Raw genomic sequence first — 23,808 nt, 5'->3', positions numbered from 1 at the left:
TACGAAAATAATGAACACTGAACAAAAACAAGATAACGACAAACGAACACTCCTGTACGGTGAAACAAAAACACAGAACAGAAAATAATCACCCACAAAACGCAATGAAAAACAGGCTACCTAAATATGGCTCCCAATCAGAGACAACGACTGACACCTGCCTCTGATTGAGAACCATATTAGGCCAAACACATAGAAAATTACCTACAGAACAAAACAACATAGAATGCCCACCCCAACTCACGCCCTGACCAAACTAAAATAAAGACATAACAAAGGAACTAAGGTCAGAATGTGACATTTACCCATATCAAAGTTGCATTTTAGTAAGAATTCTAGACCACCAATCTGTTGGAATATTAAATTAGGGATGATATTCCAAATGTAATCCTTATTTCTTAAATAGTTTTGTATCCATTTAATCTTAAATATTATATTAGAGGTTTTAAAATCCAGAGCATTCAACCCTCCCTCACTTTGGGTACTACATATTACCGCTTAAAAATAAATAAAACGTTTATTCCTCCATATGAAGTTAAATAATTCAGTATCAACCATTTTAGTTACTGACAGAGGAACATCCAAGGCAAAGGAGGTATAAACTAATCTGGACAGACCTTCAGATTTTGATAAAAGTACACGTCCAGATAAAGAAAGATCTCTTAATAACCAGGAGTTAAATCTCTTTCCAATTTTCTCTACAATAGGAGAGACTTAAGTTGGCCCTTTCTTTCTGATCTTTGCTAACTTTAATACCAAGATATGTGTTCACATCTTTTACAGGGATATTACATACTGAGTTTAAGTCACATCTTTTCAACGCAAATAATTCACATGTCCTAATATTCAGAGATAAACCTGATACATGTGAGAAGACATTAATACACTCAATAGCTTTTCTGACTTCATTATGATCTTTCAAATAAATGGTGGTGTCGTCAGCCAATTGTGAACACCCCACATCTTGGACCTGTTGTGCCACCTCTGAAATCACACAATCTTAAAAATTAAGAAAAATATCCTTTAAGTATGCTCTACTATCTAAAATTGTCGATTTAGTATCTCGAAATGTTTAGATAGTATGTCGACATACTATCTACGTTTACCTAAATCGTGGCGGGAATGGGCTTCCATGCAATCAGAATCGTCAGATATCCCTGCTGATTTGGTGAAGTAGTTTGCCAAGTGTGAGTGTTTTGTAAACATAGTTGAGACTTACTTGTGTGTGGTGGGAGGAGGCAGCGGTGCAGACCAGCTTCCACCCGATGGTCTTTTTTTAAACATTCAACGCCGGGCGAGAAATACATATCTAAACATGGACCAGTATAACGAGTATTCCTAAGAAATGTGCCAGTATTAGTTATTTGTCTACCCATATCAGTAGCTAACGGTTTCACTATGCCCGATTGACAGTGTTCTTTGAAGCTTGGCAGTTCCTGATGCAGGCTTATTTTTTTCGATCTGGAAATTTCTTGACGGGAAACCAAGATTGGGCAGCTTGGCTAGCTATCCCAGTATTACCCTTTTCGCTGCATCCCCGACTCAAATTATGCGGGTTATGTCGTTGCATTGATTTTGCATGACTATATGATCTACTTTTAGCATGTCAATTTAAGTATTTTTTTATTCAAACAGTATATTTTATGGGATTGGCGGTAAATCAGAAACAAATATGGTGAATTGGAGGCGGCTGCTGCGGGTATCGAACCGCTCCTTTTTGGCCTTAATTTTTTTCTTCTCCATGTCTACGACGTGTCTCTACTTCATATATGTTGCTCCTGGAATAGGTGAGTTCATTAGCTAGCTAAACACGACCAACTAATGTTATCTTATCGCTAACTACCCAACCTTGGCATCACCAGGGATGCTTTCCTGACAACTAGCTGGCTAACGTTACTAATTAGCTTGTTGCTAGCTAGCTAACGTTACTCAAATCGGAGTTAATTCATCGTGACTGTGTGGCCAATCGGACAAGCTAGCGATCAGTTTACAAATTAGTTAGTGAACCGGTACCATGTCGATCTAAGTTAACTAGCTAGTCATGTGGATGATTGCGTTATATGTTGCTACAATACTACCACGGATCTGTGCAAAACTGCTACAGTAGCTAGCTAATTGTATATTTTTTATATAAAAAAATGTATTTCTTGCTGATGTGAAACATAAGGGGCATATCAACGTATGTTTCGAAAATCGGTTTGAAAGCGAAGATTATTTACTTTTCTAAATGTCAAACAGCGTCGGGATTTTGACATGGAACCAAAAATGGGCGAATGTAACTGTTGAAAACCCTAGCTACATACGGAGTAGGGTTTTTGAGAGCTATGTTGCTGCTAGCTAGTTAGCCAACTACCGTTAGTTAGCTAGCAGCACAATGTAGCTAACTGGTTACTGTAGCAACATTGACTGAGAGCTATCATGCGCTCCCGATTTTGCAACTTGTCTGCTTGCTCTGCAACAAGCCGTCTAACAATGTAATAAGCTAGCTAGTTATCCTAACTAATTCATTTTATTTCAGGGATTTCATAAAGGAACATTTAACTGATGATTGACTGGGTCTGTTAGCTACCCATTGGCAACAAGCTCTTATCAACATCTGTCATGCTGTTGGGCCATGCCGTGGTGGGAATATGGGGTTGTCCACATTTACAAATCATTGACAGAGCCTGCAAGTAGGTCCACATGACCAATCCTGCTAGCTAGCTGGTTTAGTAGCTAGGGTACATCTAAAATGATAGGTCTATATTTATTTCACATAAACAGAGAGTGAGCAAGGTAACCTAGAATAGGACCCATGTCTATACCATCAGTCAGCCAATGCTTACTAAGATGGCAATAGACCAGCTGTTTCCAAGTAGGCTAACACTTGTCTTGAAAGTTATTTTGGAGCCGTTTGTTTCTTTGATGTCCATAGTCACACACTGTAACTAGGAATGGTACAGTGTTATGGCTACTGCTAAGCCATAAGGATGACATTATGGACATAGTGCTGATATTATAACTACTGTTCTGCAGCACTGTTTTGACAAGGACAACAGACAACCAGGAGACACTAACCTGGTCCCAGACTTGTCCATGCTGTTAAAGTAACTGTTCAGTTAAAATCTCACTTAAGTTAATATCCTGTTAACTCATACCCAAATAATGTTGTTCACTCATACTATATTCATATTTGTGGCCAAAGCATATATTGGAGGGAGAAAAAAACACTTAAAAACCCCACCTCAAACTTGTACCTCAGAGAAACTTGTACCCCACCTCAAGCTTGCTATTTCCTCAGAGAAAGTCATGATCCTGAGGAAGATGATCTGGCCATTCAGCGGTCTAGTTGCATTACTATTTTTAATGACTGGTATATGTCCACATCATTCTGTTGTTGGGGTACACCCACACCAGTCCAACACAGAACATGTGCTTTTTAACATACTTAGTTTTCCTACCAAAAAAAGGTAATTATTTCCCTCATATTGTAAGTCAAATAGGTCATATTTCATAGAAATCTGGAAACACTACATAAATGTTTAGCAATGACAATGACCATAGGAGTTGGCAAGACTGCACAGAGTAATGCTCTGTTTGATATCTCAGGAACTTCCCACTGACTCTGTCCCGCCTACATTTGCCATTTGGGCAACTGGCTACTATAGCGTTTGTCACATTAGCTGAAACCTAACCCTTTTTCTCTTCAAAGACTCTCTCAGACAAAGCAGTTTTAAGGCCTGGCCATGCATGGATGGTTTCTACTGAGGAGCTGGTAAAGTCAGCACTAAAAAAATAAAAATAATAATAAATGGATCAATGTGTTTAGTTTGGATGGCAAAAAAATAGATTAATTTGACTTTGTATACCATATGTTAGGGGCCTTCTGGTTAAAATGTTTGATTTTGAAACTGCACAGAAATAGAGAGGGAACATTGTTTTTAGGCCTAAATGTCATGGGTGTGGTCCACTGACTGACTAGTTCTGTGTGGCTGGGCTGGTGTGACCTGTCTAGGCATTGGTGGTGTTGTGGTGTGCTGTTCAGTCCCTGCAGGATTATGTGATCGCAAAGTGTTTAGCAAAATTAACAATTCCCTGCATATTATGAGGGCTTGCAAGTTGGACCAATCACTGCACTATTTCTGCATAGAAGAGGCAAATCATTGCAATATTATCACATAAAATGGACCCATCACCGCAGTACAAAAAGGGGGCTCGGAATGTCAACCAATCACTGCATAATATGGCTAAATCAAGCCATGTCAACAAACTTCTTGCCTCGTCAGTGCATTTTTGCAAAAAATACATCACATCTTGCCATGCAAAATGTCAGAATTGCTGCAGCAAAATCAGCTATTTCCCCCTTGCAAATATAACAAAAAATCCTGGAGTGACTGGCTGATGTGGTACTTGTCACCAAAGTTGTTAGCTCTCCCAGATGAGCACAGCAACACAACTGTCTGGATGGGGACAAAACCTAATTTCAAACGTACAATACCATTCAAAAGTTTGGGGTCACATATAAATGTCCTGGTTTTTCAAAGAAAAGCAAATTGTGTCAATTTTTTAAATAACAGCAAATTGATCAGAAATACAGTGTAGATGTTGTTAACGTTGTAAATGACTATTGTAGCTGGAAACGGCTGATTTTTAATGGAATATCTACATAGGCGTACAGAGGCCCATTATCAGCAACCATCACTCCTGTGTTCCAATGGCACTTTGTGTTAGCTAATCCAAGTTTATCATTTTGAAAGGCTAATTGATCATTAGAAAACACTTTTGCAATTATGTTAGCACAGCTGAAAACTGTTGTCCTGATTTAAAGAATCAATAAATCTGGCCTTTAGACTAGTTGAGTATCAGCGTTTGTGGGTTTGATTACAGGCTCAAAATTGCCAGAAACAAATCACTTTCTTCTGAAACTCGTCAGTCTATTTTTGTTATGAGAAAGGAAGGCTTTTTGAAGAGATTTTGCCAAGAAACTGAAGATCTCGTACAACGCTGTGTACTACTTCCTTCACAGAACAGTGCAAACTGGCCCTAACCAGAATAGATAGTGGGAGGACCTGGTGCACAACTGAGCAAGAGGACAAGTACATTGTTTCTCAAACTAGATGCCTCACAAGTTCTCAACTGGCAGCTTAATTTAATAGTACCTGCAAAACACCAGTCTCAACGTCAATAGTGAGGAGGCGACCCCAGGATGTTGGCCTCCGTTCTTTAATATTGGATGTTTCCGTTTGTTTTTCTGCCGTGTGTCTCCAATGATTGGGACAGTTTTTGATTATGTAACGGGTCTGGATTATATAGTCAATTGGTCATAGTTCGTATTCCACAGTTAGCTACGGTCAGCAGCACAAAGAGCATGTTACACACACACACCCTCATCTGTGCTTTTACATTGCTTAAAAAGTGTGATAATGCCCTAGTTGTGATGGCACATCACTGACCCTGATATGCAAATGTTTGTGGTTCAGACTCTGAGATAGGCATATCTCTATGGGTAGGTCAATGTAGTGTTCTATATCTATGGGCCAACCTGCACCATGAAATGGGTTGATGGTGTCTAATCTAATGATGGAATGATTGATGTTTTAATACACTTGTTAAACCTGAGTCAGTCTTAGACCGTCTCTAATAACAGTAACAAGGTTGATTTGCTTTATGCTGTTGGGCTATACTATAGGCTAGTCAGAGCTGCAGTCCTGGTTGAAGCCTTGTTACTTAGCCTGAAAAGGCATCTGTGAATGTATTAGTTGGCGTTTCATTGTAATGGGCTCGTAGTGTTTGACCTGTCCTCTCGCCCCCCCTCTGGTCGAAGAAAGTCTGGCTGCTTCTGATAAGACTCTGCTCAGAGGTGATAATTCTCCTTTTTACCGAAGTGGATACACTCGCGTATACACACATTAATGCTTGCACACTGTACGCATACAGGGTACGCACGCTCACGCACACACTCTGCAGACCGAGAGGGAGTCATACTTCTGGAATCCATCAACAACACTGTCATTGTTTGCCGTGGCAGGCTTGCATCCTTATAAAGATGAATGAACTGAACTGCCACACAGGATCAACTTAAGGTCCTCTGTAATGGGTGATAAAGCAAGGCATGCAGAAGGTGGGCTTAAATGCAGGGCTGGGAGAGTGTGGTGTGAGTTTGTGGCGATGCAATTTGTGTGTGTAATTAATGATGTGACCGTGTTTGTAATTGATGAAATGCTTGAGTGTGTAAACTGACAAGTCGTGTGTCTTTAACCTTAGCTGATGAGGTGGGTCTGTGCACCCTGGCTGTTTTGCTGCAGTAGTGAATAGTGGTAAATGATTCAGGGCCCTGCTGTCTGTCTGTAGTCGACCGTGAGACTGAGTCCCAAATGGCACCCAATTCTCTATATATCACACTACTTTTGACTGGGGACCATAGTGTGTAGTGCACACTATATGGTGCTATTTAGGACGCAACCTGAGACGGGGAATTTCCTCTTATCGTGCCTCTTATCTTGCCCGTCGGTCCAGTGCGTCTCATCGCTAGCTGCTGCTGGGAATTAAACCGTGGCATTGTGCCGGTGACAGCGAAGGTTGTTCCTTTATGGCCAAGAGGCTGAGGGAGAGAAAGCTTTAACGCTGATGACGTGAGTCCGCTAATTTACTGTCACTGCACTTAGGAGTCACTAGACTGGTACGTGAGGGGGGTGTAATTGAACCACTCAAAACACTTCTGATTTCACTCTTCCTCTTTCTGTCCCTCTCTCTATTCCTCCCTGTACCTGTATTCCACCTCGCTGTCCTCCATCTCTCGTCCATCCTCTCTCTCTCTTCCTCCCTGCACCTGTATTTCACCTCGTCGTCCTCATCTCTCTCTCGCTCTGTCCCTGCACCTGTATTCCACCTGCACCTTGTCGTCCTCATCTCTCTTGCATCCTATCCTCCATCCTATCTCTCGCTCTGTCCCTGCACCTGTATTCCCCTTCTCTCCCCGTCTCCCTCTTGTTACCTCTCTGCCCCGCTCCGGCTTCTTACCTCCTACCTCCATCTCTCTCTCCACCATCTCCCCCTCTCTCCATCCCCCTCTCTCAGCCAACACCTACTTCTTCATGGTGCAGGCCCAGGGTATCATGTTGAGGGATAACGTGAGGACCATTGGCCAGATGATCAGACTCTACACCAATAAGAACAGTACCCTCAACGGCACAGGTGAGTTCGATTGGAGACCCCCGTCCCACCGACCCGTCTGGCCAACCTCCTGTATTAGGAGGGTAGTAGGCTTGACAGTGCTTTAACCAACATGGGACGGTGGGCAGCCAGAAATCCCAAGAATGGCCCTCGCTCACAATCTAAAGGGAGTGAGAATTGCTATTTTCCTTCTGTTCTTGTGATTTTTGCCTGCACTTTGTCTCATGTTGGTTGAACCGCTGTCTAACCCCCCCCTCCCCCCCACACTACCTATTAATCAGCATGATCCCTCTCTTAGCTACCAAAAAGGGGGAAGATGGGAAAAGTCCAAAGAAAAACATTTATTTACATGTCATTGTTTTGTTTCTGTAGATTACCCAGATGGCAGTAACTCCAGTGAATATATGGTTCAACCAACCACATACCTTCCTGAGAACTTCACATACGCCCAGAACCTCCCCTGCCCAGAACGCTTACCTTCTATGAGTAAGTAACCAGAACACTAACCTTCAAACATCAATTTGCCAACTAAGAGAATCTTACTGAGATCAGGTGATGATATTATGTAACAACTCTCATGAGATAAGCTACTCTTTGGTGTATCTTCGTGCCGCCTCTCTCATCTTTGTCACACTGCCTCTCCCTCTCTAGGCTGTTATCACGCTGGTTAGATCTAGATGGATGCTTTGGCAAAAGTTAAATATTTTGCATTACCCATAATCCCCTCTGTGCTGTCTGTGAAGTCAGAAGACAAATGGGAGGACTGTTCTATGGCACACATACACTTTGTGTACCAAACATTAAGAACACCTGCTCTTTCCATGACAGACTGATCAGGTGAAAGCTATGATCCCTTATTAATGTCACTTGTTAAAACCACTTCAATCAGTGTAGATGAAGGGGAGGAGACGGTTAAATAATTTTTAAGCCTTGAGACAATTGACATGGATCGTGTATGTGTGCCATTTAGAGGGTGAATGGGCAAGACAAAATATTTGAAGTGCCTTTGAACGGGGTATAGTAGTAGGTGCCAGGGGTATAGTAGTAGGTGCCAGGTGCACCGGTTTGTGTCAAGAACTGCAACACTGCTGTGTTTTTCACACTTAACAGTTTCCTGTGTGTATCGATTTTGGCTGCTTTGCCTGATGTGTTGTCTCTACCTTCTTACTCTTTGTGCTGTTGTCTGTGCTCAATAATGTTTGCCATGTTTTATGCTGCTACCATGTTGTTGTTACCATGCTGTTTTGTCATGTGTTGCTGCCTTGATATGTTGTGTTAGGTCCCTCTTTATGTAGTGATGTCTCTCTTGTTTTGCTGTGTGTTTTGTCCTATATTTACATTGTTTTTTTAATCCCAAGCCCCTGTCCCTGCATGAGGCCTTTTGGTAGGCCGCCATTGTAAATAATTTAAATACATTTTTTCTTAACTGACTTGCCTAGTTAAATTAAAAATCAAGAATGGTCCACCACCCAAAGGACATCCAGACAAATTGACACAACTGTGGGAAGCATTGGAGTCAACTTGGGCCAGCATCCCTGTGAAATGCTTTTGACACCTTGTAGAGTCCATGCCCCGATGAATCGAGGCGGTTCTGAGGGCAAAAAGGGGTGCAACTCAATATCGTAATGTTTTGTACAAACACCCACACACTCCCCTCTGTCAGTCTAGCTTTTTGGCCTCAAATCTTTTTTTAGTTCAATTTGACTTTAATCACATTTGGTTTGCGGTGACAGGGCTGGGTCTATTCCAGCTTTAGTCCTACCACTGTGTTCATGTCAATGCGTGATGTGTGTGTCTTCTACCCACACTGTTTACAAAGCTGTGTTAAGTGTTGTGCCTTTGTAGGGTGTCCTTCCCCATAGCTGTGTATAGTAGTCAGGTTTATGTTTGTTAAACAGGTCTGTGTTGTGTATTCTCAGAGGGTCCTATAGATGTGAATATGACTGAGATTCCTATGGAGGAGATAGATCTGAAGTTCTCTAAGTATCTGGATGTTCAGTTTGGTGGCCACTGGAAACCCAAGGACTGCAAACCACGCTGGAAGGTAGGACTGTGGACATGTAGGACTGTGGACATGTAGGACTGTGGACATGTAGGACTGTGGACATGTAGGACTGTGGACATGTAGGACTGTGGACATGTAGGACTGTGGACATGTATGACTGTGGACATGTAGGACTGTGGACATGTAGGACTGTGGACATGCCAGTTATTTTACTACTTTTCTTATCTCTGTTATCGATAAAGAAATTGAACTGTAGTCATATTTCTATACACCTGTCTTTATTTTATTCTATTAGAAGCGTATCTTATGCTTCCTATGAATTCAAAACACATGAGCTTATACATGCTGTGGGTATGTCTGACTGTCCCCGCTCCTTGTGTAGGTAGCCATCTTGATCCCGTTCCGTAACCGCCACGAGCACCTTCCCATCCTTTTCCAACACCTCACCCCCATACTGCAGAGACAGAGACTGCAGTTTGCATACTACGTCATCGAGCAGGTAACACCGTTTTCTGTTTGTCTGTAAACAAGATCTGTTGTTACTGCCCACATTTATTCTGTCATCCTATTTGGTCTCTTTGTTTTGTCAACTCTGCCACCCACTGGTGAGAAATATAGAATCTATGATGTAGACAGAGCCATGTTATTTAATGTGTCTTTCTCTCCCCCTCTCCTCCATCTTTCCCTCTCTCTCCTACAGTCTGGGACGCAGCCCTTCAACAGAGCCATGTTGTTTAATGTGGGTTTCCTGGAGGCCATGAAGGATCTGGACTGGGACTGTCTGGTGTTCCACGATGTTGACCACATCCCAGAGAACGACCGTAACTACTACGGCTGTGGTCAGATGCCTCGCCACTTCGCAGCCAAACTGGACAAGTACATGTACCTGTAAGTCACTGAACACGCCCAGGGCACACAGCAAGTCACAAGTCACCTTGTCATGACCTGACTAGTTATGAACTTGGCGTGTCAACAAGTCAATGCCCCAGTCACATCTTCCAAGAAACACTTAGAAAAGCACTTAATTAGACCGCCTCCTCACTCAAGGGGAAAATAGGACCTCTGATCTTGTTTAGTGACTGAAGATGAGACCTGGAGAGTTGACGCTCTCCCATAACCAGACTATAGTTTCACTTCCTGCATGGTATGGGAGACATGTACTGAAGAGTCTCTTTATGTTGATTATTTATGGTCATTATTGTTCAATATTTTACATGTACCTTTTCTTTCTTTACAGACTTTTATATCTACAACAAAAGGAATTAATTAATGTTATCATGATTTTCTCTGAGTTTTGAGTTCAATGTGAGAATAGTTTGGGAATAAACCGCTTCATTTAAACAGACTGTAAAACACAGGCTTGAAGGCTAAATCATGTTGTCATTGGCTCTTACAAGGTCCTGAAGTAAGGCTTCATTTATGAACAGATTTTCCACTCTGGTTATGTGTGCGTCTCTTCTAAATTTGATGGCTGTATTGTACGTAGTCTGAAAACATAATTGTGTGTTGTAACACAGCCAGACTTGTTCTTTGTTGCTTGGTAAGGTTTCTCACCTTTTCCTTTGTTGTTTTGTTTACCATTCACTCTCTCCCCAGGCAGAGCTTGGCTATGTAGCTGTGTCTGTCCCCCGTCCGTGTTGATGTGTTACAGATGTGTAACAGTGTCTGTGTGTGTTTTGCACAGACTACCCTACAGTGAGTTCTTCGGGGGAGTGAGTGGACTTACAGTGGAGCAGTTCCGCAAGATCAACGGCTTTCCCAATGCATTCTGGGGCTGGGGAGGAGAGGACGATGACCTTTGGAACAGGTCAGTGAGTTTGTCAGTTGGCTGTGTGTTTGAGAGAGACAGACATGTATAATCTAATTGGGTAACTTAGTGAAAGACTTTATCTGTCCCCCTCTCTCCCCCAGAGTGCACTATGCTGGTCTGAACGTCACGAGGCCGGAGGGAGAGATGGGTAAATACAAGTCCATCCCACACCACCACCGAGGAGAAGTGCAGTTCCTCGGCAGGTCAGTAACGCGCGCACACACACGCATTAGCAGTGCATCGCCGGTGGCGTCACCATGTCAAAGAATGTTTACCTAACATTACCTTAAACGTCAAATTAGCTTTGCTCTTTCAATACACCTTTGCTCTGGTAAAGGTTACCTGTCTCCTTATTGGGTTCATTGTTACTCGCTACTTGAATGCAGCTGTTTCCTCATCTATTACTCCCCATTGAGCAGGTTGTCCAGTGCCCTCTGCAGGCAGGGATGTCGCTGCATTTAAATCTAATTTGATTGGTGTTCCCTTTTTAAATTGCTTCTATTCATCTTAACAATAACTTTAATGTTATTGTACTCATGGAACATTCAACTGTGCAACATATTTCAGACGTTCTGACTATCACAATTCTGTAGTCCTGCAAGCCTTGGTGTACACAGAGAGATATGATCAATAGAATAGGGGTTGCTTTCCTTCCAGGGTTTGTGTAGGTGTTTGCTCTGCCAGCTTTGAGTTATTTAACCTCCCGTTCATTGGCCTAGTCCCTTTTGCCCTGTTGAGTCATGTCTCTTTACTCAAGTAAACCAGTTCTCATCCTCATACAGCCCCCAGAGTAACTCTGTCCTAGAGGACTGATCCTCATACAGCCCCCAGAGTAACTCTGTCCTAGAGGACTGATCCTCATACAGCCCCCAGAGTAACTCTGTCCTAGAGGACTGAGGGTTATGAAGGAAACCCCTTAGCATGTAGAGGGTTCAAATACAGAGAGGGATGGAGGGAGGTACAGCGTTTTTAGTTTATTTGGATCCCCATTAGCTGTTGCACATACAGAAGATACTCCCTGTTCCTGGGGTTCAGAGGAGGGGGGGAGAGTTTCTCTTTTGGGGTTAGTGTTTTCCTCCAGCAACTAGAGCACAAGCTGCTCCAGATAGCTTTAATGCTAATGAATCAGCTTACACTAAGAATCCTCCCTGTGTCGTTATGCTTGTGTGTACAGTGCATTCAAATTATTCAGACCCCTTGACTTTTTCCATATTTTGTTATGTTTCAGCCTTATTCTAAAATTGATTAAATGTATCACATTTATATAAGTATTCAGACCTTTTACTCAGTACTTTGTTAAAGCACCTTTGGCAGCGATCACAACCTCAAGTCTTCTTGGTTATGACGCTTAAAGCTTGGCACACCTGTATTTGGGGAGTTTCTACCATTTTGTTCTCTGAAGTTCCTCTCATTCACTGTCAGGTTGGATGAGGAGTGTCACTGTACAGCTATTTTTAGGTCTCTCCAGAGATGTTTGATTGGGATCAAGTCTGAACTCTGGCTGGGTAACTCAAGAACATTCAGAGACTTGTCCCGAAGCCACTCCTGCGTTGTCTTGGCTGTGTGCTTAGGGTCATTGTCCTGTTGAAGGTGAACCTTCGCACCAGTCTGAGGTCCTGAGCGCTCTGGAGCAGGTTTTCATCAAGGATCTCTGTACTTTGCTCCGTTCATCTTTCCCTCGATCCTGACTAGTCTCCACTACCATGTTTCACCGTAGGGATGGTGGCAGGTTTTTTTCAAGATGTTACACTTAGCATTCAGGCCAAAGAGTTCAATCTTGGTTTCATCAGACCAGAGAATCTCGTTTCTCATGGTTTGAGTGTCCTTTAGGTGCCTTTTTGGCAAACTCCAAGCGGGCTGTCATGTGCCTTTTACTGAGGACTGGCTTCCGTCTGGTCGCTCTACCGTAAAGGCCTGATTGGTGGAGTGCTACGTAGATGGTTGTTCTTTTGGAAGGTTATCCCATCTCTACAGAGGAGCTCTGTCAGTGACTATTGGGTTCTTGATCACCTCCCTGACCAAGAGGGTTGCTCAGTTTCCAAATCATGTCCAATCAATTGAATTTACCACAGGTGGATTCCAATCAAGTTGTAGAAATATCTCAAGGATGATCAATGGAAACCAGATGCACGTGAGCTAAATTTCGAGTCTCAAAGCAAAGGGTCTGAATTAGAGGTCGACCGATTATGATTTTTCAACGCCGATGCCGATTTATTGGAGTACCAAAAAAAGCCGATACCGATTAATCGGACGCTTTTTAAAATGTTGTATTTATTTGTAATAATGACAATTACAACAATACTGAATGAACACTTATTTTAACTTAATATAATAATAATACATCAATAAAATACATTTAGCCTCAAATAAATAATGAAACATGTTCAATTTGGTTTAAATAATGCAAAAACAAAGTGTTGGAGAAGAAAGTAAAAGTGCAATATGTGCCATTAATACATGTAACGAGTGGAGGACAGAGGAGCCTCTTAAAGAAGTTGTTCCAGGTCTGTGACAGCCAGAAATCTTGCTTGTTTGTAGGTGACCAAATACTTATTTTCCACCATAATTTGCAAATAAATTCATTACAAATCCTACAATGTGATTTTTCTGGATTTTTTTTCTCATTTTGTCTGTCATAGTTGAAGTGTACCTATGATGAAAATTACAGGCCTCTCATCTTTTTAAGTGGGAGAACTTGCACAATTGGTGGCTGACTAAATACCTTTTTGCCCCACTGTAGTATTTATAGGACTATTTCTCTCTATACCATTTTGTATTTCATATACCTTTGACTATTGGATGTTCTTATAGGCACTTTAGTATTGCCAGTGTAACAGTATAGCTTCCGTCCCTCTCCTCGCCCCTACCTGGGCTCGAACCACCAGGAACACATCGACAACAGCCACCCTCGAAGCGTCGTTACCCATCGCTCCACAAAAGCCACGGCCCTTGCAGAGCAAAGGGAACAACTACTCCCAAGTCTCAGAGCGAGTGACGTTTGAAACGCTATTAGCGCGCACCCCGCTAACTAGCTAGCCATTTCACATCGGTTACGCCAGCCTAATCTCAGGAGTTGATAGGCTTGAAGTCATAAACAGCGCAATGCTTGAAGCACAGGGAAGAGCTGCTGGCAAAACGCACGAAAGTGCTGTTTGAATGAATGCTTACGGGCCTGCTGCTGGCTACCATCACTCAGTCAGACTACTCTATCAAATCATAGACTTAATTATAACATAATAACACACAGAAATACGAGACTTTTGTCATTAATATGGTTGAATCCGGAAACTATCATTTCGAAAACAAAACGTTTATTATTTCAGTGAAATACGGAACCGTTCAGTATTTTATCTAACGGGTGGCATCCCTAAGTCTAAATATTCCTGTTACATTGTACAACCTTCAATGTTATGTCATAATTACGTAAAATTCTTGCAAGTTAGTTCGCAACGAGCCAGGCTGCCCAAACTGTTGCATATACCCTGACTCTGCGTACAATGAATTCAAGAGAAGTGACACAATTTCATCTGGTTAATATTGCCTGCTAACCTGGATTTCTTTTAGCTAAATATGCAGGTTTAAAAATATATACTTCTGTGTATTGATTTTAAATAAGTATTCAGACTAGAGGTCGACCGATTAATCGGAATGGCCTATTAATTAGGGCCGATTTTCAAGTTTTCATAACAATCGGAAATCGGTATTTTTAGACACCTTTATTTAACTAGGCAAGTCAGTTAAGAATGTGTTCTTATTTTCAATGACGGCCTAGGAACGGTGGGTTAACTGCCTTGTTCAGGGGCAGAACGACAGATTTTTACCTTGTCAGCTCCGGGATTCAATCTTGCAACCTTACAGTTAACTAGTCCAACGCTCTAACCACCTGCCTCTTATTGCACTTCACGAGGAGTCTGCCTGTTACGCAAATGCAGTAAGAAGCCAAGGTAAGTTGCTAGCTAGCATTAAACTTATCTTATAAAAAACAATCATAATCACGAGTTAACTACACATGGTTGATGATATTACTCTAGCGTGTCCTGCGTTGCATATAATCGATGCAACGCAGGGGGATGATTTAACAGAAGCGCATTTGCGAAAAAAACAATCGTTGCACGACTGTACCTAACCATAAACACCAATGCCTTTCTTAAATAAGGTATTTCTGTTTTTATTTTTAATACATTTCTAAAAACCTGTTTTCGCTTTGTCATTATCGGGTATTGTGTGTAGATTGATGAGAGAGATGTTTTTAATCCATTTAAAAATAAGTCTTGTGTTACAATGTGGAAAAAGTCAAGGGGTCTGAATACTTTCCGAATGCACTGTATGTGTAACTGATAGATGCGCACACACTACATGTTAATGTTTTTAAATGTATATAAAGTATTTTGTCTAATGTCTTTTTTTGTTACTTGTCGTACCACACTAAGATTAGCTGTCGCCATTGGCAGGGGATCCAGGGGATCCTAATAAGTCAAATCAAATGTTAAGATAACTAAGGTTCCGCCTAATTTCATTAGCATTAATGATAACTAAGGATTCCCCTGGTGTCATTATGCTAATGCTAGCTAAGGATCCACCTGGTGTCGTTATGCTAGCTAAGGATCCCCCTGGTGTCATTATGCTAGCTAAGGATCCCTGTGGTGTGTAATTGATTTGGTGTCAATACTAAGTGCTAATGTAGTTTTGTGGAAATTATTCAACAATTTTGAATATAATAATATACTACATTCATCAATCTGACTCCAATATTATGTGAATAAATGTAACTGGCTGTGTGTCTCTGAAGGAATCTAGTCAAGGTAGCGAGCCTTACATCACCTCTCAGTATAACTATAATGAACATGTTTAACTTGCCCGTTATACAATTATTACGAGACTAGATACAAATAGCTAATCCTGGCGACCAATGTTCTAGCATTAATTTGAGGCAAGCAGATCAGAGACGTCAAGGTGGTATCCAAGCATGTATAGTGTAAATCAGTGGTTCCCAACCAGGGGTACTAGGACTCCTGGGGGTACTTGTCCTATTCATGCGGGGTACTTGAGAAGACTCATGAGACCATAGGCCTACTGGTAAAATGCACATGAGGGGGTACTTCAGGGATACTCCGGGCAGAGCAAAATTCAGTTGGTGGTACAGTAAATGAAAAAGGTTGGGAACCACTGGTGTAGATAACTACCAATAGACCTACTACATTTATAAGCGTATAGTCAATCAAATAATTACTCCATAAACAAGGAATGCATTTACTCAATTCAACTAATAGAATGTATTAGTCATAATTAACACTCAAACAATTAGTGTACATGAAATACATGATACATTAGACTACTCAGAGTAAATTACCATCACCAATAGGCTAAGACTTAGTGCCCTCAAAGTATTCAAACCCCTTGACTTTTTATGCATTTTGTTACAGCCTGAATTTAAAATTGATTAAATTGAGATTTTTTTTCTCACTGGCCTACACACAATTCCCCTATGTCAAAGTGGAATTATGTTTTTAGATATTTTTACACACAAATTAAAATCTGAAATGTTTTGTTATGGCAAGCTGAAATAACTTCAGGAGTAAAAATGTGCTTGTCAAGTTGCATGGACTCTGTGTGCAATAATAATGTTTAAGATGAATTTTGAATGACCATCTTATCTCTGTACCCCACACATACAATTATATGTAAGGTCCCTCAGTCTAGCAGTGAATTTCAAACACAGAGACCAGAGTTTTTCCAAAGGGCTCCTTTTGGTAGATGGTTAAAAATGAAAAAGCAGACATTGAATATCCCTTTGAGCATGGTGAAGTTCTTAATTACACTGGATGGTGTATCAATACACTCAGCCACTACAAAGCTACAGGCGTCCTTCCTAACTCTGTTGCCAGAGAGGAAGGAAACCGCTAAGGGATTTCACCATGAGGCCAGTGGTGACTTTAAAACAGAGAATTGAATGGCTGTGATGGGAGAACTGAGGATGGATCAACAACATTGTAGTTACTCCACAATACTAACCTGATTTGACAGAGTGTAAAGAAAGAAACTTGTACAGAACAAAAATATTCCAAGCATGCATCCTGTTTTCAACAAGGCTCTAAAGTGATGTATTGTCTCAACCTTCTTGGCCTTTGTGTTTGTACCCTGTTTTGTGCTGCTAACATGTTGTATTGCTACCATGCTGTGTTGCTGCCGTGCTATGTTGTTGTCTTAGGTCTCTCTTTATGTAGTGTTGTCTCTCTTGTCGTGATGTGTCTTGTCCTATATATTTTTTTTATCCCAGCTCCCAACCCCGCAGGAGACCTTTTGGTAGGCTGTCATTGTAAATAAGAATTTGTTCTTAACTGACTTGCCTAATTAAATAAAAAGTAATACTGCAAAAAATGTAGCAAAGCAATTCCCTTTTTGTCCGGAATACAAAGTTGTATGTTTGGGGCAAATCCAATATAACATATTACTGAGTATCACTCACCATTATTTTCAAACCTAGCGGTCGCTGCATCATGTTATGTGTATGCCTGTTTTTTCAGTATAAAAAAGAAACGGAATGTAGCTAAGCACAGGCAAAATCCTAGAGGAAAACCTGGTTCCGTCTGCTTTCCAACAGACACTGGAAGATGACTTCACATTTCAGCAGGATAATAACCTAAAAACAAGGCCAAATCTACACTGGAATTGCTTACCAAGAAGACAGTGAATGTTCCTGAGTGGCCAAGTTACAATTTTGACTTAAAACTGCTTGAAAATCTATGGCAAGACCTGTCTAGCAATTATTAACAACCAATTTGGCTGACCTTGAAGAATTTTGAAAATAATAATGGGCAGATGTTGTACAATACAGGTGTGGAAAGCTCTTAGAGACTTACCCAGAAACTCACAGCTGTAATCGCTGCCAAAGGTGCTTCTACTAAGTATTGACTTGGGTATGAATACTTATGTGATTTAGATTTGTGTTTCATTTTCAATCAATTTGCAAATATGTCTGAAAACAGGTTTTCACTTTGTCATTATGGGGTGATGGGTGAGGATGAAACATATATTTAATGCATTTTGAATTCAGGCTGTAACACAATGTGGAATATGTCGGGTTATGAATACTTTCTGAAGGCACTGTAACGTGGTTACCCATGTTTTCAGAATAATCTCTAAGAGTAAACTGTGTGTAATACACACAGGAGCTTGCTAGCAACTTCTCAAAGTATGAAAAATGTACTGTCCTTTTAAACCAAATTCAAGCAGAAACTTGAATTAACATTTTTTTAAACAAAAGACAGGAAAACACACCCAGATTCTAATCAACTCAATTGAAATGATAGGAGCGCACCCCTGTGTTGCTCCCTCTTTGAACTGTACGCTGTCCGAAGAAAAAAAATATATACCACTTACAGTACAATAAAACGTATCAAAGTTCGTAGCTCTTTAAACAGTCCAAACATTTACAATTTAATTCACACTAACATTAATTTCCTCAAGTTTTCATCAGTCTTCACACCAATGTGTCCGTGCTCCCAGGGATCTATGAGAACATCTCTTCTCCATGAATACCACAGATAACAGCCCAAAAATGGTCAGCCATCCAAACACAATGTCATAAATCGTGATGGAGTCATCACGCTGGACCTCAGGGCCTGCAAATCACCAGTCACAAGTATATTACCTTCTCTCATTTTTCCACTACACGAACTAGGCCAATCCTCTCCTTTCACTTTGACTCCAGGTATAAATCATACTGTAACGGCTAGCTTCACCTCCTCCTCTCTTTCCCTGTGTCTGCACCTGAAATGGATCCCTATTCCTGACGTAGTGAACTACTTTTGTTCAGGGCCCCTAGGGAATGTGTATTTATATCTAGGGAATGTGTATTTATATCTAGGGAATATGTGTATTTATATCTAGGGAATATGTATTTATATCTAGGGAATATGTATTTATATCTAGGGAATAGGGTGCCATTTTGTGACTGTCAGTATGGATGTTAACTGCTAGCTAATCCTCCCCCTCCCGGTCCTCTCTCTCCAGGTACAAGTTACTGAGGTATTCCAAAGAGAGGCAGCACCTGGATGGACTGAACAACCTCAACTACACCCCTGAGATCTCCCTGAGCTCCCTGTACAAGAACATCACCGTGGACCTCCACCCTGACCTGGCCCCCATTACAGACTACTGAACTCTGACCCCCACTGTCCCTGACCTCGTCACACCCCCTCACACTCCAACTGGGACCCCAAAGCAGGGCAGAGGGGGGCTGGGGGTGTGGTGGGAGGCACACCGTGTAACGCTGCCAAGAAACCTTACTCTGAAGAAAATGTCCGGAAGGGACATAGGGTCTGTTTAATCGAACAATTGTGTGTGTGTTCTGTGAGGATTGTGGATGTTGAGATGGGGTGTGTGTGTGTGTGTGTGTGTGTGTGTGTGTGTGTGTGTGTGTGTGTGTCTCTGCATGTCAATGTGTCCATGCTGGCTTTAGCTATTAAGCTACTTAACATCAACATGTTATGATTCAGTATGAGGAGGGAGAGGCAGTGTTGTTTTCACATCAGATGTTTACTGCAAAGCCTTAAAGTGTCAGGCTCAGCCTCAGAACCATGGCTCTCTGGTTGCCCCCCAAACCACACCCGATTCCCTATATATTGTCCAGGGTCCTTAGTGCTCTGGTCAAAAGTAGTGCACTATATAGGGAAAAAGGTGCCATTTGGGACTTTGCCTTTATCTCACAGCTCAGCACAGTTTTCACTTTTAACGTCTCAGTACCATCACCTTACAAGCCAACAGACATTTTGTGTCTTCACTTTATATAATTTTTACACCGTTCGTTTAAAAAAAAAAAATATTCCATAAAGAGGACAGGCGCTAAGTGAAGGTGACTTTTTTGTGATGTACATTTTCTAATATGGTCAAATGTTTTTTTCCTTCATTTTTTCCTTTTTTTTTTACGGACGTTTTAAAGCACTATCCTGTTTCTCTGTCACATGAGTGTTTTGCTGTTCCTTTGCTGCACTGCTGACACGCATGATGCACAGAGCACGTATGTAAATACTTGACTCTTAAAGCTCGAGCATAGAACACGTATGTAAATATTCAGCCTTTTAAACGCTCAGAGCCTGTTAGTTATTATTCCAGTGGATTTGAATTTTGTTTTGGCAGCTACCTTCCTGAGGACTTACCTGGTTCTTCCATTTAAATGGGAAGATGTTCTAACAATAGATGGCTTAAAAAAGAAAAAATATATCAATCTCTTAGGCTGACATTCTTTTGCATGCCTTAATTTATTTTATTACAAGATGTTTTTTTCCTTTAATCGTAATTTATATCATTTTGAGATGTTTATATTTTGTTCCAGTTTAGCCTTTTGTGTCTTTTTATTCCCTCGGTGCACTGCGTGAAAAGACTAACTGACATTATGGAGTGTGCTCCTGTACAGAAAGACGGGTCAGAGGACTATAGTAGCTCTGGTCCAAGGTGTTATGTCAGGCTTGCTGAGCCTTCAACAGCAAGCTACCCGCAACAACCTGGAGCAGAGCGTAAGACTTAAGATTCTAAAGCTGGATGTCATTTTTCCTCTGGTATTTGTAGTCTGTTATTATGGAGGAGTTTATACAGTGCGGACAGTGTGTTTGGTACAGGATTATGTTTCAAACGTGTGTGTGCGTGTGTGCGTGTGTGTGTGTGTGTGTGTGTGTGTGTGTGTGTGTGTGTGTGTGTGTGTGTGTGGCTCATGTATTAGGTAACTGGACCATGTGTTTGAGCATATGTTAGGTGTCTTTTAATGAATGTGAGCTTGCAGATTGGGCAGTGTGTGTGTGTGTCTGAACCAATTATTTATATATACACTAGATGACTGACGACAGGCGCTGTTTTGAAGCCACCACCCCTCCATCTTGGCACTTCCCCTACATTGCAAAACTTTTTTTTTTAAGCTGTAGAAAGGCATTTATGTTTAGCTCACAATTTAAAAGTATGCATTAAGTGTGTAATAGAGTAAACATACAAATAATTTGTTTTCCTTAAAGTATACTTTATTGAAAGTTCTAATGCTACTGTCCCCATTACAACAAAACATACTTGTAATTTTGTCCTTGAACCATTTAATTGAAATATTGTAGAATTTCATTCATTCCTATGGAGGACTGCTTCTTCTGTGGAGTGCCAATATTGCTGACCGGTGGCTTCAAAGCCTCTTACTGGCCAATAGCATTAGCAATCCAAGGTTTGTATACATTATTGGTCTGAACTGTGATGTGTTCCTAATAAGCTTGCAAGGCATTGAGAGGGGCCAGAATGAGAGAACAGCAGCTAATGCTAACAGCTAGCCCTGTTCTTGAATGGCACAGACTGCAACTTGGGCCATAAAGACTTGAAACCCTTACATTTTTAGCACTACTAAGATTAGCAAGGAAAAATGTAGGAGGTATTTTATTTTTTACCTGTTAGCGTTTTTTTCTTGTACATAGTTGTTTCTCATACACTTCATATTTATGCATAGATTTACTTTTAGCTGTGTTTTTCTAGTGATTTGTTCATTTGTCAAATGTACTTCTCAAGTAGAACTGGTCTATCCAAACAACCCTGGTTTTCTCCATTACAGTACTGCAAGAATGCAGGAGAACGAGAGTGTGAATCAAACTGGGATACTCCTGTCCTGCTCCAAACATGGGGTTTGTTGTAAATGGCACCCTGTGTCCTATAGTGCACTACTTTTGACTGGACTCCTATGCGTCCTGGTAAAAAGAAGTAAACTATACAGGGAGTAGGGTGTCATTTGGGACTCTGTCCTGTCACTCTTGTAGTGCTGGGGAGGAACAGTCATTTTTGCTCATAAGCTAAAGTGGTTAACAAAGCACCAGGCTAAAGTCTGTGTTTGGTTTGGCTCCGACGTGGCTACAACGGTCACATAAGACCTCAATGGTGTATTTCTGATCAATCAGATGAGGCGAGACAGAATATAAAAAGACATGGTAGTAATGACATTCTTTTGGAGGTGGTCAACTGTGCCAAAGTTCCACTTCTGATACCCATCGTCATCATTCTACCTACCTCTCTTCTGCACTTATCTCTACTCGTCTTTCCTTCCTTTTCATTCTACTCCCATGAGATCCTCTATGGTGTCTCAGTAACTCGTCAGTGTTGAGAGAAACCTGACAGACTAGTGTTGATCATAGGGATCAGGGTTGAGGTATTAAGAGCCATATATCTAGGAAATACTGTATACAACGTATATCTCTGTATATGGCTCTGGGTATTCGGGGTATAGGTCAGTGTTGGGGGCTTCTCTTGTGCTATGCCTTATGCTCCGTAACAGATTTTTGCATAGGTGGATAAATGCTCTCGTTGTTTTTATACGTTGCAGAAGATGTGAGCAGCCTAGCTGTCGTCCCTCTTGAGGGCATTATGAGTTACTGTAGCAGAGACACTGAGTCAGTTGCTTCTTTCTCTGGATCCCGTCATCTTACTTGCTACAAAGGATCCGCTTCTTTTTATCTAATCCTGTTATATTGTGTCTCTCACTCTGTTCAGGGAACAGTTTGAAGAGATTAATTATGGAAAGCATCCATCACTGGAGCTGGTCTAGGATCAGTATTCTGGCTGTGTCCCAAATGGCCACACCCTCTGTTGTACATATTTATTGTTATTGCCTCTGAGGAGAATGGGGGGAGGGAAGGGTAGGTTAAGGAGCTGCCGGGCAGTGTGCTGGCTACACCCGGTCACAAGTGGTTTGGTTTACACCCCCAGCCTACCTGTGAGGAGGGCAAGGACCCCCCCCTCACCCTTCCTACTTCCTCTATATTGTTTTTTGTTTTTTTCAAATGACTATATTCACCACTACACAATTAGTAATGTGGACAATTACATTTTTGCAGTATTCATATTTGTGCCTTTTCTTTTTTTTCTCGGTTTTCACTTTGCATTCTTGCTTGAAATATACAGTAAAAGTTTGGATTGTTTTTGAACTGAAGTTAGAGTGCACTTTTTTATTTTCTATTCAGTCTGGAGCTCTGATTAAGACGCACAATACGCTTCCATGACAATGGGCTGAGTAGGTGTGTATCAATGATTGTCTGTAATCAATTTTTCTGCTGTTCAGAGGTCTGGCTGCTTAGACCATGTACAATCCTCAGCTCTCCAGTCTCCTCAATATGCTCTGTTCTGTTTGAACAAAGAGTCATAACTGGAGCCAGAGGGCAGACTCTCGCGTTACTACCGTCCGCCAGGAAGTGCAGGATGACGCAGAGGAAGTAGTGACTTTTTAAAATTGCAGTCTGTCGGATTAGTGTCATCTGGTCTACAAATCATAAATTCTCATTTGAGGTCAGGCATATTCATTTCGACTTTGTGGGTTTGTAATTTTTAGATTGTTCGGAGGATACATTTGTGAAAATATAAATAAAGACCTTAATTCGTTGTAGCGCCTACTCATGCGCCACACACCTTCTCGCAGTTCTGTCTTGTTCTGCAATTTCTTTGCCTCTAGTCATGTGCTATAATTCCCCCCAGACATCAGACAACTTTTTACATGGTGAAGCCGACCGGTTAGCCATCTTGTCAATCTTCCACAATCTTTGGTATAACAGCCAGTAAAAGAGTACTAGAGTTGAACTGTTAGACTTTGTAAAGTTGTTTTTCTTTTTGTCAACAAAAGATGAATAAACAACTTAATTGACAGGTTCTGGGAAACACCTCTGAAGTCTTACAGATTTTTTGGAATGTGTTCTTTTTCTGCATCTTCGACCTCTGGTTCTTATGCTGTGTTTAAAACCAAGTGGGAATGTGGGAATTACCAGTTGGATGCATTCGTGTGTTTTGAACTCGTTGAGAAACGCCGAATGGCTAATGGCCAACAAGCTGCGTA

At 41.3% G+C, this 23,808-nt stretch overlaps 1 protein-coding gene across 1 annotated transcript; it reads left to right on the top strand.

The window, feature by feature from the left end:
• The first annotated feature begins 1,203 nt into the window (after positions 1-1,203).
• On the top strand, positions 1,204-23,635 carry b4galt6 (UDP-Gal:betaGlcNAc beta 1,4- galactosyltransferase, polypeptide 6). Its single transcript, XM_071346039.1, has 9 exons — positions 1,204-1,787; positions 7,057-7,173; positions 7,525-7,638; positions 9,072-9,196; positions 9,540-9,656; positions 9,858-10,045; positions 10,842-10,964; positions 11,069-11,170; positions 18,981-23,635. Exons 1-9 carry the CDS (start codon positions 1,673-1,675, stop codon positions 19,126-19,128), a joined length of 1,149 nt encoding a protein of 382 aa, XP_071202140.1. The 5' UTR covers positions 1,204-1,672; the 3' UTR covers positions 19,129-23,635.
• The last annotated feature ends 173 nt before the right edge of the window (positions 23,636-23,808 follow it).

Source organism: Salvelinus alpinus, chromosome 16, assembly GCF_045679555.1.
Source record: "Salvelinus alpinus chromosome 16, SLU_Salpinus.1, whole genome shotgun sequence".
Taxonomy (NCBI): Eukaryota; Metazoa; Chordata; class Actinopteri; order Salmoniformes; family Salmonidae; genus Salvelinus; species Salvelinus alpinus.
This window is presented reverse-complemented; position numbering and strand designations above follow the sequence as displayed.

Bases quoted from the DNA above. Each gene is read 5' to 3' on its own strand.
- b4galt6 (XM_071346039.1), top strand. From the start codon at position 1,673: ATGGTGAATTGGAGGCGGCTGCTGCGGGTATCGAACCGCTCCTTTTTG. The intron at 1,788-7,056 runs GTGAGTTCATTA...CCCCTCTCTCAG, and splicing joins ATATGTTGCTCCTGGAATAG to CCAACACCTACTTCTTCATG. The intron at 7,174-7,524 runs GTGAGTTCGATT...TTGTTTCTGTAG, and splicing joins CAGTACCCTCAACGGCACAG to ATTACCCAGATGGCAGTAAC.